General features: G+C 43.2%; 1 protein-coding gene across 1 annotated transcript in view; it reads right to left on the reverse strand.

Moving 5' to 3' along the window:
- Nucleotides 1-14697, reverse strand: part of LOC116474478 (acid-sensing ion channel 2) — a 271244-nt gene that overhangs the window by 9136 nt on the left and 247411 nt on the right. Inside the window, exons 4-6 of the mRNA XM_032162956.2 lie at nt 6161-6311; nt 3686-3742; nt 1619-1772 (exon numbers count right to left, since the gene is read on the reverse strand). Coding sequence (XP_032018847.1) covers nt 1619-1772; nt 3686-3742; nt 6161-6311 — 362 coding nt within the window. The remainder of the gene's footprint in view (nt 1-1618; nt 1773-3685; nt 3743-6160; nt 6312-14697) is intronic.

Below are 14697 nucleotides of genomic sequence, written 5' to 3' on the forward strand. Positions count from 1 at the left end.
CCCCCCATCTTCTCTATCGCCGCCTGGAGGATCTTTCTAAAACTGCTAACTTGATTCAAATTAAATAAAATTACAGTTCCACTCCCCAGTCACAGGCTGCATTTCAGATGCTCGTTGGCCACATGTGGCTAGCAGCTACACCACTGGGCATCGCGGACACAGAACATTTCTGTCATCACACAGCATTTGTCCCATTGGGGAGCAGTGGTCAAAAATGCAAATTTGAGTCTGTCACTCACCTCTGAAAGTGGATCCCTATTCTGTTAGGATAAAGCCCACCCCCTGCACCCGCTAGGCTCAGCCTACAAGACCCTCTTGCTCTGACATATCCGTGTTCCCCTTTGAAGTTTTCTCTTCTGCCCCGTGCTGATGGTCTCTGCTGAGCCTCTGCCTAGGACACCCACTTCTCCCATGCTTCCATTCATTTATTCTGTTAAAACACATTTTTTTGAGTATGAACTCTGTGCCATACGCTCCACTAGTACTTGGCAGACAACAGAGAACAAAAAAGATAGTTTCCTGCCCTCAGGGGCTTTCAATCTAGTGGGGCAGACAGGTAATAAACAAGGAAACACAACATGAATATCTAATTACACACTGTGGTGTTATAAAGGAAAACACCAGAGGACTTTTAGAAAAAAATAACAGGAGAGCACCTCATCTAGATGCCTGAGATAACCTCAATTTTATTTTCATTTTTATTTTTTATTTGTTTTAGAGACAGGGTCTAACTATATTGCCCAGGCTGAGCTTGAACTCCTGGCCTGAAGCAATCCTCCTGCCTTGGCTTCCCAAAGCACTGGGATTACAGGCATGAGCCACCATGTCTGGCTGGAAATGACATTTAAATGGAGACCTGCTTAAGGAGGAACCAGTTAGGTGGAGGGTGGGAGGAAAAGAATTCTAGGCAGAGGGAATAGAACGTGCAAGTTCTGCCTGGAAAACTATACATCCTTTAAAAAAATCTCTGGGCCAGGCGCGGTGGCTCACACCTGTAATCCCAGCACGTTAGGAGGCTGAGGTGGACAGATCACAAGGTCAGGAGATTGAGACCATTCTGGCTAACACATGGTGAAACCCCGTCTCTACTAAAAATACAAAAAAATTAGCCGGGCGTGGTGGCGGGCGCCTGTAGTTCCAGCTGCTCGTGAAGCTGAGGCAGGAGAATGGCTTGAACCCGGGAGGTGGACCTTGCAGTGAGCCGAGATCGTGCCACTGCACTCCAGCCTGGGTGACAGAGTGAGACTCCGTCTCAAAAAAAAAAAAAAAAAATCTCTGAAGCTTTCCCTGATGTAACCTCATTGCAAGCTGCAGCTAACCCATCATTCTCTCCTTCTCTATGCATCCCCCTATGATGGCCAAAGTCACCCTATATACCATTCAGTGTGTGCTCGTCTCTCTATAAGACTGCAAGCTCCTTAAGGGCAGGGGCTGTGTGTTACTCGTCTTTGTCTTTGTATTCTGAGCATGGAGCGCAGAGTGTGACACACAGAGGGTGCTCAATTAATGTTTGCTAACTTGAACCAAATGCTTATCTTTGCTTTCCTCCTTGATTGCCTCCAATTTCCTTCTTATCCATTTCCCCCTTCCCCCTGCCTACCATGCCCACTAAACTTACGAGATATATTTTTCTGATTTGTTAAATTTCTTCTCAAGGTACTTGGCTGATGTCTTGCTGGGGATCTTCACCATGGAGAGCTCTTTGTTGTAGCGGGTTAGGTTGCAGGGTGTCCTGCAGAGACAGTAATTGCTGTCCTTTTCCGCCAACAGACCTGGAGGGGAGAGTGAGGTGGGGCTTAGTCAGGTGTGGGGACTGGGATTTCTAAGGGTCCAGAGTAGCTGGATTCTAGCAGCTGAGAAGTGAGCTGGGAGGGGGCGCTGGTCTGGGGAAAGTGAGGGGCAGGGATTGTGCAGAGAGGGGAACTGGGCTTTTGCTGTAGATTGATCTTGTTTTCCTTCTGCTTCCTTTAACTGTCATGTCACTCTTTAAAAATTGTTGAAACGTGACCACTTTTGCAGAGGTCTCCAAGAGAGTCCTGGTGCCCTCAGCTTCTCATGGCTTGCTTCCCTGCTCCTAGCCTCAGTATTCTCATCCACAGAGAATGATCCACCATCAAAGCAAACGTGGGACACCATTTTATCTGAAACCCAGGACTCTGTGCTCTTCCTGCTGGGGCTCCCTCATAGCCAGTGCCCACCTTCTCTGCCTGTTGGGTTAGGATGCAGGCAAAGATCCTTCATTCCTTTCCCTGGAGGCAACTCCCTGCATCTGGAACCATTCCTGCCCTCTCCTCTCTTCTTCCGATTAGACATAAAGTTTAAGGCATCATTTCCCTCTGACAAAGACTTTCTCCCTGATCAAACTTAGCCAGGCTCTTCAGAGCCCTGTTCTCAACTAGACCTTGACCTTGGCCCCCATCCATGCTGGGCCGGCCTAGCCCAGTTTAAGCAAGAATCCTGCTAAAGTCAGTTTAGAGAGAATCCCCCACCCTTGATATCTGATCACCCTGGCCTGCCTTCAGCAGATTTCCCTCTACCTTTGATGTTTTCTCTGGGTACTTTTCCATCTACTGAGCCCTCGCTCTGCTTGATGGCTATGAGTCTCCAGCTGTCTTGGCTGAATTCTCAGTTGAGTTCCATCTGTTTCCCCTATTGTGATACTCTTGACACCTGTTGCAATTGCCCTGAATAAAGACATCCTTATCATTTTAACTAGTGTCAGAGTGATTTTTTCTTTAACACCTCCCTCCCTTTTTCCTCTAGCCACCTCAGTGTTTCCGGCTACCCTGGGTTTTGCTGAGTCTTTGCACACATCAGAAGTCACTCCCTCTCCTCTCAGCCTGCCCTCCCTCTCTAGTCCTCCTGGAGGTATCTGGACCTGAGGCCAGCACTGCCTCACTTAGCTCCAGCAAGTGCAGATGCTGAACTAACTTGAGTGCACATTGTTTAAAAAGTCTGCTTGTCTTGATTATAAGCCATTTCCTGGGTCCAGAGAGAGGCGAGCATGCAGAGCAGGCCTAGCTTTGGGGCTGCAGCTTGTTTGTGCACTCTCCCTCCCTCCTAGTTTTTCAGGTGGGGAACCAGCAGAGTTCTTCTAACTGGCAGACTCCCCAGCAGGCCCCTCGGGGAGGAGGAAGAAGTGTGCTTTGTGTTTTCCATTTGCACACATGGAATGCAAACCTGACTTTACCTCTCCAGCCCTCCTCCACCTCCCCCAGGCTCAATGGAGCAGAAGAAAGATGGGACTTCAAAATCACCTATGGCCTCCCCACATAGACACCATCAGAGTGTGTGAGGGGAGGTATTGCCAAGCTCCTCTGATGCCTACCTGGCTGCCCACTGTCTATCCTCTCTCCACCTCTGTCCTCTCCCCTGCATTCCTTAGCACCCCCTGTTTCCCCTGAAACCCACTCCTTCTCCATCTCCACCTTCCATATCTCTTTCTCTCCCCAGTCCCATTTCCAGCCCTCATCCTCTTGCACCAGTTCCCTTCCCAACCTTCTCTTCTTCCTCCTCTCCATCTCCCTCTCCCATCCCTGCAGCAACTCCACCCGACCAGCCCCTTTCTTCTCATCCTCTCTCCATTCCTTCTTCCACTTGATCTTTCCCCACACCCAGAGGATCTCCGCGATCTCAGTCTCAGGCCCCCAGCCCCCATGATTCCATCTGTCCCCTGAGTACTGACCTAGGGCAGGCTCTGCACACTCCTTGTGCTGCTCAGGGGTACAGAAAGGGGCATCCCCTGCAAAGAAGAAACACCAGACAGAGTTACTCAGGCAGGAACATTCATGGCAGCAACACCTCCTCTGCTTTGGGCTTAGGGAAGGGGGTGCCTCCTGGCAGTTGAAGGGGCAGTGGCCTGCCGGTGAGCAGTTCAAAGGGAGCCTTGGATCACAGTGCACCCCAGAGCTGGAAGGCTGGCTTCTGATCTGCTGTGTAAGCTTGGGCAGACTGTTCATCTCGTTGAGCAGGAGACAGTAGGATCTATATGGCTAACTTCTCCCATGTTTCTCTGTCGGTCCAGCCAGCTCCCGTGGGTGACAGGTGAGCTCGCCTTGAGGATTGAGACTAGGGAGACGGTGGTAAGCACCTTGTAAGCCTGGCTATACATCATCTTCTTTAACCCATACAGGCACCCTTTGAAGTCAGAAGTACTATATCTGTTTTACCCACGAGAATTTTGAGGCTTAAGCATCCTGCCTTCCCAGGACACCAAGGCAAGTAGTGACGGAAGTGGGCTTTGAATAAAGGTCAGTCTGATCCAGAGCCTAGAGCTCTTCTCAGCACACTGCTGTATGGGAACAAGCGTTGTTTTGTGTTTCTTCATTGCTTTGTTCACAATTCCACATTAGTAACTGAGATGTCAGTATTAGTGTCATGGGTGTGATTGACACCTCTACTGCTTGCCTTTGGCTAAGGGTTGGTGGGGAAAACCTCGCTGGCTGGTGGCCTAGTCTGAGCATCAGGTGAGTAATATTCCCCAGTGCTGGATTCTCCTTGCTGGGATCTCTTTGTAGAAACCCAGGATCTTTTCTTTTCTTTTACCAAGTGCTAAAGTTAAAGTCCACCATAATGTTTTTTCCTTATCATTTTCCCCAAATCCTTTTTCAGAGCTGAAGAGTCAATATGCTTTCTCCTTTCCAAAAACAACAGATTGAATGACATGTTTCCCTGTTTGCTCTGTTTGCTAGGAAGCTCAGAGGCCATTTTATTATTATTCATATTTAAAACATACAAATTTATTATTATGTTACAGTTTAGCAGGTCAGAAGTTAGATATAGGTCTCATCGGTCCAGAATCAAGGTGTTGGCTGGGAGGCCGATGTTCTTTTTGAAGGCTGTAGGGGAGAATTCATTTCCTCGCCTTTCCCAGCTTCCCGAGGCCACCCCCACATTCATTGGCAACCCACATGCATCGACTATCCACATTCTTCCATCTTCAAAGTGAACAAGTTTGCATCTCTCTGACCCTTCTTTCATAGTCACATCTGCCTCTGATCCTGGCTGGAAAAGGGGGATCGATTTTGAGGACTCTGATTAGATTTGGGCCCACCTAGATAATCTCCCCCACTTAAAGCTGGTAACCTTAAACATTTTGGCAAAGTCCCTTTTGACAGAGGCAATTTTAAAGACCAGTAATTTAAATCTTAGATTACTAAGGAAATTGCTGATAACTAATGAAATAATTCAGAATGTAGCAATGAGGATGTTCATTTCAGCACAGATTATCACAGAAAACAATTGGTAATGAACCAAATGTCCAGTATAAGGATTTAGTTAAGTAGAATTGAATAAAGTATGATATAACCATGAAATAACAGCTACTAAATATAATAACAACATTCCTGGCACATAGTAGGTCTTCAGTCAACATGACTTCTGGTTCCCTCTTCCAATATGCTAAATAACAACCACCGACTTTTATAGTTTATAAAACATTTTTATATCCTAGACTAATTTTCACCTTATAACAGCTAATGATTGTGTTTTAAAGACCATAAACGTGAGAACAGAGAGGTTTAGTAACCAGGTCACACAGTGAATGAATGGAAGAGCCTGAATTAGAAACCAAGGCCCCACTCATGGGTCCTGGCTGCAACACCGCGCTCTTCCTCCCCAGACCAGCTTTCCACTCTGCACTTCAGCCTCTGATATGCCAACCGCATGAGATGGCCACATGCATGGTTAGTCTGACAACAGAGGTGTCATTACGTGCACATTTATTTGCTGGCTAATAGACTTTTGCCTCATTTGAAGGAGTGCTAGACATTTGAACACAAAAAGTGAAACATCTGGATGAAAGAAAGAAACATCTGGATGCTCAAACATGTACTACACGAACTGCAAGAATTGCAAACATCCAGTTATCTGGACACTAAACTCTCAGAGGTAAGAGCAGCAGACAATTGGCAAACATTGAACACTGGGATGAACATTCCCCAAACATTGGATGCTTCTGGATACCAGGATGCTGCCTTGTTGCTGGACCAGAAGTTTCCACCTGCCCTCTAAATAGGCACCAAATAACAGAGTCTTCCCAGAGCATCATCCTTTTGGATCCCAGCGAAGTGGGTGAAGTGTTTACCATTAGGATGAGAAATGCAAGGCGGGTCCCAGGCAGATCCCAGGGGCCCTGTGGCCACCCTGCCCTGGCACTGACCTGGCATGTGAACCATGCGGCAGTTGCAATTTTCCACAATGTAGCGGGTCTCACAGTCAATCCTGCAGGCGGTGATACTGTAAACAGGAAAAAAGTCGAGGCCCATCTCTGAGGATCGGCACTCACCCCACGGTGGGGGCAGGTATGTGAGCTGCAAGACAGGAAGGAGGGGGTGGCCGTCAGCCTCAACAGACTCAGTAACTCATTCATTTACTTACTCAATCAACAAACAACTATTGAGCATTTAAGTACCATTAGCTTTATAGACCTTCAACATCTGGCTCCAATACTAGTTTTCTTACCTTACCTTATTATTATTTTTTTTCTTAGAGACAAAGTTTCACTATGTTGCCCAGGCTGGTTTTGAACTCCTGGCTCAAGCGATCCTCCTGTCTCGGCCTCTCTAGTAGCTGGGACTACAGGTGCACACCATCACGCCCCACCCTAACTTACCTTTTATAATCTTCCCATAAATGCGGTTCTCCTCAGAGTCTCTTACCCCCACCATGTCTTCCCCCTCCCACATTTTGTCATCTTGCATCTCTTGGAAAGACCCAACTAAATTCCACCCTCTTGGTTTGAGACATTGGAATCCCAGACCTAGACCTGGAGGACAAAACCCAGAGGAAGATTCAGAATGAAATGGCTCTAGGCACTATCCTTGTTATTTATAGTCCTGGGCCTGGACTAGAGAGACTTTCCAAGTCATGCTGTAGGTGGCACCTTTTCCCTTTGAAGAAAATCACACTCCTATTTTCAGAGGTCCAGTGATCATAAATGCTCTCCTAGCATCTATGGTACTTGCCTACTGGGAAGGGTGAAGGATGAGGGAACTAATGGTTGTTAAGCATTTTCTAGGTGTTGAGTCCTTTATATCCATTTTTCAAGATTAAAGAATAAGAACACAATAAAACGTACAAATATTAAGTGCACTATTCAATATATTCTAACAAATGTGTTCGCCCATGTAACCAGCACACCAACCAAGATAGAGGACATTTTAAATCACCCTAGAAAGTTCGTTTCTGTCCCTGTGCAATCAGTCCCCAACCTACCTGGGTAATCACGGTTATGAATTCTCTCACCATAGGTTGGCTTTGCCTGTTCTCAAACTTCATATAAATGAAAGCTTACACTATGTGCTCTTTTGCGTCTAGCTTCTTTCACTCAACATAATGTCTTTGAGGTTCATCTACATGGTTGTTTGCACCAGGAGTTCTTTCCTTTTAATTACTGAATAGTTTTCCAGCATTATGTATGACTGCACTACAATTTGCTTATCCATTCACTTGATGATGGTCATTTGGATTGTTTCCAGTTTTTGGTAATCGTGAAAAAACTCCTATGAATATTTACACATAAGTCATTTTGTGGACATATGTTTTAATTTCTCTTGAGTAAATGGCTAGCAGTGGAACAGCTGGTTCATAAGATAGGTATAGGCACAACTTTATAAGAAACTGCCCAACTGTTATCCAGTGGTTCTTCTATTTTATATTTCCACCAGTAGTGTCTGAGAATTCTCATTACTCTCCATCCATGCCAAATCTTGACTTCGTCCACCTTTTTGATTTTAGCCATTTTTGTAGGTAGATTGTTGTGTCTCATTTGTATTTGTGGTTCCCCGACGGATGATTTCGAGCACAATTTTATGTGTTTATTGGCCATTCATATATAATCTTTTGTGAAATGTCTGAGTTTTTTGTCCATTAAAAATTATTATTTTTTAACTTTTACTTTTGTGTTGTAAGAGTTGTTGGTATATTCTGGATTCAAGTCCTTTGTCAGATACATGTATTGTAAATATTTTGTCTATATCGCCTATAGTCTGTGGCTTACATTTTCATTTTCTTAATGGTATCTATTTTTTAAAATCAACTTCAGAAGATATAATTTATATACAATAAAATGCATCCATTTTAATGTGCAATTTAATAAATTTTTACAGGTGTATACACCCTTGTAACAACTACCCTAATCAGATATAGAACATTTCCATGAACCCCTAGAATTTCCTATTTGCAGTCACTTCCTCCCTGCCAACCCTCAGGCAACCCCCAATATGCTTTCTGTTGTTATAAACTAGGTTTGCCTGTGTTAGTATTGTATATAAATAGAATCAGACAGTATGCATTCTTTTGTGTCTGGCTTCTTTCTCTCAGCAGAATGTTTTTGAGATTCATTCATGCTTTTGCACGTATCAGTAGTTCTTTCTTTTTTATTGCTGAGTTTTACTTCTTCCTTTCTAGTCTTTATTATTATTTTTATTTCTTTTTCTTACCTTGCTGTATTAGCTAGAAACTCCAGTATCATGTTGGAATAAAACTGGAGAGAGAGGATATCTTCCCTTGTTCCTGATCTTAGGAAGGAGGGTTCATTATTACACCGTAATATATTAGGAACATATTTTTCTCAGCTGTTCTTGCCATATTGAGAAAGTTCTGTCTTATTTCTCATTTGCTGAGAGTTTTTATCATCAATGATATATATTTTGGCAAATATACTTTCTACTTTTATTGAGATGATCACATGATTTTTCTCCTTCATTCTATTAACACAGTGAATGGTATTGATTGATCTGAAGAAGCTGAACCCAACTTACATTCCTGGGATAAACTTCACTTAGTCATAATTTATTACCCTCCTTATATGTTGCTCTATTCAATTTGCTAATATCTTGTGGAGGTTTTTTTGCATCTATGTTTATGAGGCATGTTGTATTTAATTTACTTTTCTTATAATCTCCTTGTCAAGTTTTGGTATTGGGAGTGTGCTGACCTCATAAAATTAGTTATCAAGTGTTTCCTCTTTCTCAATTTTTTGAATTTGTATGGACTTGGTACCATTTCTAACTTAAATGTTTGATAGAATTTGCCAGTGAAGCCATCTGGACCTGGTGATTGTGTGTATGTGTGTGAAGATTTTTAATTATGAATTCAATTGCTTTAATAGATACAGAGACATTCAGATTTTCTATTTTTGTTCTTGTGCTAGTTTTGGTAAGTTGTGTTTTTTTCCCAAGGAATTTGTTCATTTCATCTAGATTTTTGAATTTGTGGGCATAAAGTTGTATGTAATATTCTCATCTTTTTTAATGTCTGTAGGATCTATAGTTATGTCTTTTCATGCCTGATTATTGGTAATTTGTATTCTATTTTTCCTTATTGTTAATAATTTCTAATTTCATTATGCTTTGGTCAGAAAACATCCTCCCCATGGTTTCATTTCTTTAGCATTTATTCAGATGTTTTTATGATACTGGACAAGAAAAATAAATCAGTGTTCGATCTTGTTGAATGTTCCACATGCACCTGAAAAGTATATGCGTTCTGTAACTGTTGGCATACTGTTTTACAAAAGGCAATTAGGTTTAGTTGTTTAATAGTGTTGCTTGGATCTTCTATATCTTTACTAACTTTTTCGTCTACTTATTCATCAGTTACGAGAGAGGAGTATCAAAACGTCTAACTATGACTATGGATTTGTCTGTTTCTCCGTTTAGTTTTCTCAATTTTTGCTTTGGGTATTTCTGAAACTTATTAGGCATATACATATTTAGGATTGCTACATCTTCCAGATGACTTGATCCTGTCATCATTGTGAATAATCATCTCATACAATGTCCTTGTTTTAAAGTTTACTCTGCATGATAACAGACATGGCAGCTTTATTCTCCGACTATTTATCTTTTTCCATCTATTATTTTGTTTTCATCCTTCTACTTTTAACTGTCAGAATCTTTATATATTTAAGGTACATCTCTTTTTGAATGTGTTTTTAAGGTACGTCTATTTGAGTGCTGTATTTTATCCTGTCTGACAATCTCTGCCTTTTAATTGGAGGGTTTGATATATCTACAGTTAATGCAATTTTTGATATAGTTCGGTTGAAGTTATCATGTTGTTCTTTGTTTCCTATTTGTACCCATTTCTTCTTTTGTTCTCTCTCTTCTGACTCTTTTTGGGTTGATTAAATATTGTTTTAGTAGTTCATTCTGTTTTCTCCATTGAGTTTCAATTTATACCTCTTTGTATTATTATTCTCAGTTGTTGCTCTAGGATTTACAATATTCATCCTTAACATCACAATATACCTTGAATTAATATTATGCCAGTTCACATGTAATTCTATTTATATTGCTTCTGTGTCATATATTTTACTTCTACATCTGTTATAAGTGTTATAATACACTGTTTTTTTTTTTTTTTTTTTGAGACAAAGTCTCACTGTCTTACCCAGGCTGGAGTGCAGTGGTGTGATCTCTGCTCTCTGCAATCTCTGTCTCCTGGGTTTAAGCAATTCTCCAGCCTCAGACTCCCGAGTAGCTGGGACTTCAGGGATGCACCACCATGCCCAGCTAATTTTTGTATTTTTAGTAGAGCCAGACTTCCAACATGTTGGCCAGGCTGGTCTCAAACTCCTGACCTCAAATGACCTACCTGCCTCAGCCTCCCAAGTGCTGGGATTACAGGCATGAGCCACTGTGATTGGTCACACTGTTAATATTATTTTTGCCTTAAGCAGCCAGTTGACTATTAAAGAAGAAAGAAAACTTACATTTTATATTTATCCACATATATACCATTTTCATTGTTCATCATGCTTCTTACAGATCTGAATTTTCCATTTGATATCATTTCCCATCAGGCTGAAGAATCTCTTTTAACTTTTTTTTTTTTTTTTTTTAGAATGGGTTTACTTGTGGCAAAATTTCTCAGTTTGCATTTAAATATACAATGTTGGGCTGGGCATGGTGGCTCATGCCTGTAATCCCAACACTTTGGGAGGCAAGGCAGAAGGATTCCTTTAGGCGAGGAGTTCAAGACCAGCCTAGGCAACATAGTGATATCGATGGCAGTGGCTGCTGCCATTATGCCGGCTGCAGCTGTGCAGCTGGGGCTGCACACTCCATGGAGCCAGTGGGAGCCCTGACCCTTCTGAGTTAAGACTGGAGCTCCCCATGCCACTGCACCCACAGCTGCAGACCCAGGCCTCCTGTAGCTCCTGGGCGGGGCTACAGCTGCCCAAACTGCAGCTGTGGATCCGAGCCTCCCTGTGCTCTTCTGGGTGCTGCCAACAGGCAGGATCTGCCTTCCTGGGGGTGCAGCTGCAACTGCGGCACCCACAGCTGCAGACCTGGGCCTCTCACTCCAGGAAGCAGGCAGGAGCAGGGGACAAGTGGGAGCCCTGCCCCTTCCAAGTTGGCAGGTGGGAGCTCCCAGGTACAGCTGCAGCTGCCCTCCCAGGTGCAGGACCTGGGCATCTTTGCAGCCTGCACCCTCAGTGGCCCCAGAAGGGACCACCCCAACCCATCCCTGCAGGCTGGTGGGTGTCTGCTCCCACTGCCTGGCCTCTCTGTGCTCTTGGAGCCTCCTCTGAACTTGGAGCAGGGTTGGGGCCATGACTGACAGCAGGAGGCAGATTGATTCCTGGCAGGAAGGGGACAGGTCCCCAGTAAGGCCCCACCTTCAGACCAGAGAAGGCCTGAAGGCTGTGGGATGGACTGCCAGTCTTGCCCACTGTAGTTGGGACTCAGGGTGCCCCTTCCAGGCCCACCCATGGGTGCCCATGCATGAATCGGCACACACTTCCTCCCCTCTGAGGCCCATAAAAGCCTTGGGCTCAGCCAGAGCAGAACAGAGGATGGCCAGAGGACCAAGAGGTCAGAGAGATAAGGGGACAGGATGACCAGCTGCAGAGAGGAGTACTTTCTCTGCTGATAGCTGGAGATGATGGGATGATCAGCTGCAGAGAGGAGTACCCTCTCCACTGAGAGCTGCAGAGATGACCTGCCAGCAGAGAGGAGCTACCCTCCAGGGCCTCCTCGCTGCTGAGAGCTGAACCCTTGATGGGGTGAGCTGCCTGCAGAGAGGAGCTACCCACTTCTCTGAGCTGTTCTAACACTAAATAAAACTCCTCTTCTTCTCCTTCTTCTTCTTTTTCTTCTTCTCCCTTCACTTGTCTGCATCCTTCATTCTTCCTGGATGCAGGATAAGAACTCAGGCAAAGGCACCATGGCCACAGAGGTTTCTAGCCATAAAAATCGACACCCTAGAGATCCTGTAACAATACCCTGTCTCTAGCAAGCAAAAAAAATAGTCAGGTGTGGTAGTGCACGCCTGTAGTCTCAGCTACTCATGAGGCTGAGGTGGGAGGATCGCTTGAGCCCAGGAGTTCAAGGCTACAGTGAGCTATGATTGTGCCACTGCACTCCAGCCTGGGTGACAGAGCATGAGACTCCTCTAAAACAAACAAACAAATAAACAAACACCCAAAACCAACTTAAAAAACCTACAATGTCTTAGTTTTTTCATTATTTTTGAAACATTTTGGCTGTAGATATAATTCTAGGTTGATAAGTGTTTTCTTCCAGAATTTCAAAGGTGTTATTCCTCTGTCTTCTGGCCTCCATTGTTTCTGATGAGAATCAGTCGTATTCTTTTTATTGTTCCCTGCAGATATTACGCCCCCTTTTCTCCCTCTGGCTGCCTTTGTGCTTTTCTCTCCATCTTTGCTTCTCAGGATTTAAACTACATTACGCTTAAGTGTGGCTTTCTTTGTAGCTATCCTGCTTGGGGATTCTTGAGAATCCTGGATCTGTGAAATGATGCTTTTGAACAAATTTGAAAAAATATTAGCCAGTATTTCTTCAACTGTATTTCTGCCTTATTCTGTCTCTCCTTTCAGGGATACCACTTACATGCATGTTGGAGTACTTGACACTGTTCACAAGTCATTGGTGCTCTATTCCCTTCCATTAGTCTTTTTTTCTCTTCACGTATTATTTTAATAATTTGTATTAACCTGTGCTCAAGTTTGGCATTCATTTATTATTTTGTAACCAATCTTCTACTGATTCCATACAACAATTTGTAAATTTCAGATGGTATGTTTTTCAGTTCTAGGGCTTTCATTTTTTTAAAGGTTTCCATATCTTGACTAAAAGTTTCTCATTATTTACATCTTTTTCTGCAATTATTTAACATGTTTATGATTGTTATTGTAAAGTTGCTGTTTTCTAATTCTAACATTAGGGTTATACATAGATCTATTTCTACTGGTGGTTTATTTTTCTTTTCATGTTTTCCCTCTTTCTTCATGTGTCTAGGAGTTTTTGATTGTATACTAGGAGACAGTCATTTTTATTACATAATGAACATTTCAGATAACTATTTTTGGTGACTCTGAGTAGATTATCTTTCTCTGAATACTGTTGAGTTTTGTTCTAGTAGGTGATTAAATTAATGGTGAACTACTTTGATTTCATGGAGACATTATTTCAGGCTTTGTTTAGAGATAGGTATATTTTAGTTTTGTCTTTAGTCCTGGGGTTTAGCCCCTGGTCTTGGGATGTGATCTTAACTCCTAAGGAACTTCTGGGTTTAATGCAAAGCCTGAGTTGTTCATCAAGATTTTCTAATTTGGTGAGACTTATATTGTAGCCTATCTCCCCATGCAATGGCAGCAGCTGAAATTACTGCTCAGCTCTTTCAACTGTTGTCATCCCCCTGGGCTTTTTAGACTCTCTCCCTATCCACATACAGTTCAAAGTTCAACCTAGATTTGTGTAAAAATTTGAGGGCTCCCCCTCTGTGGGTCCCTCTTTTCTAGGATTTTCCCTTCCAATTTTCAGCCTTTCTGGCAACCCTGAATGCTGATTTCTGGTTTCTTAATGCCTGCTGATTTCTGGTTGAGCTCCATCCCCAGTATTCCCTTAGAACTTTGAAATGCCCTCAAGGGAGAAGTCAGGTAAATAAACGTGTGCTTTCCAGTTTGTGCCTGGTTTTGGTCTTTCTCCGGTGCTGTCAAATAGTAGTTTTAAAATATTTTGTCCACAGTTTATAATTGCTATTTCCAGGAGAGTTAGTCTGATATTAGCTTCTCCGCCATTACTGAAAACCAAAAGGCTTTATACTTACTTGAATATTTGCAGGGCTTTTTTTTAGGTAGATGTTCCTATTATCATGTTATTGATGAGGAAACTGAGTTTCCGGAAGGTTAAGTAGCCTGTGCAAGATCACATACCTTGTGAGGTGCAGAGTCAGCAGATTTCAGATCCTAAACTTGTGCTTGCTAGTGACCCAGTGCCACAATGCCCCATAGGTCAAGGAAATCGATGGGAAGGATGGAGAAACCCTCCATGGAGCACTTTTCAGACCTTATTTATTTATTTATTTAGTTAGTTAGTTTTAGAGACAGAGTCTTGCTTTATCACCCCGGCTGGAGTGCAGTGCCATGATCATGGCTCACTGCAGCCTTGAACTCCTGGACTCAAGCGATCTTCCCGCCTCAGCCTCCCAAGGGGTTAGGACTACAGGGATGTGCCACCACAGCCAGCTAATTTTTTGAACTTTTTTTTTTGGTAGAGATGGAGTGTTGTTAGGGTCTCAATCCTCCTGCCTCTGCCTCCTAAAGCACTGGGGTTACAGGTGTGAGTCATCATGCCCAGCCTTTCTTTTGTTTTTCTCTAACTGCCCTGTTCTTCCTTTCCCATGAAGCCTTGCTCTACTTTGTCATGTTCCTCTTTCTTTTCAGTT

This window comes from Hylobates moloch, unplaced genomic scaffold (assembly GCF_009828535.3).
Source record: "Hylobates moloch isolate HMO894 unplaced genomic scaffold, HMol_V3 SCAFFOLD_10, whole genome shotgun sequence".
NCBI lineage: Eukaryota > Metazoa > Chordata > Mammalia > Primates > Hylobatidae > Hylobates > Hylobates moloch.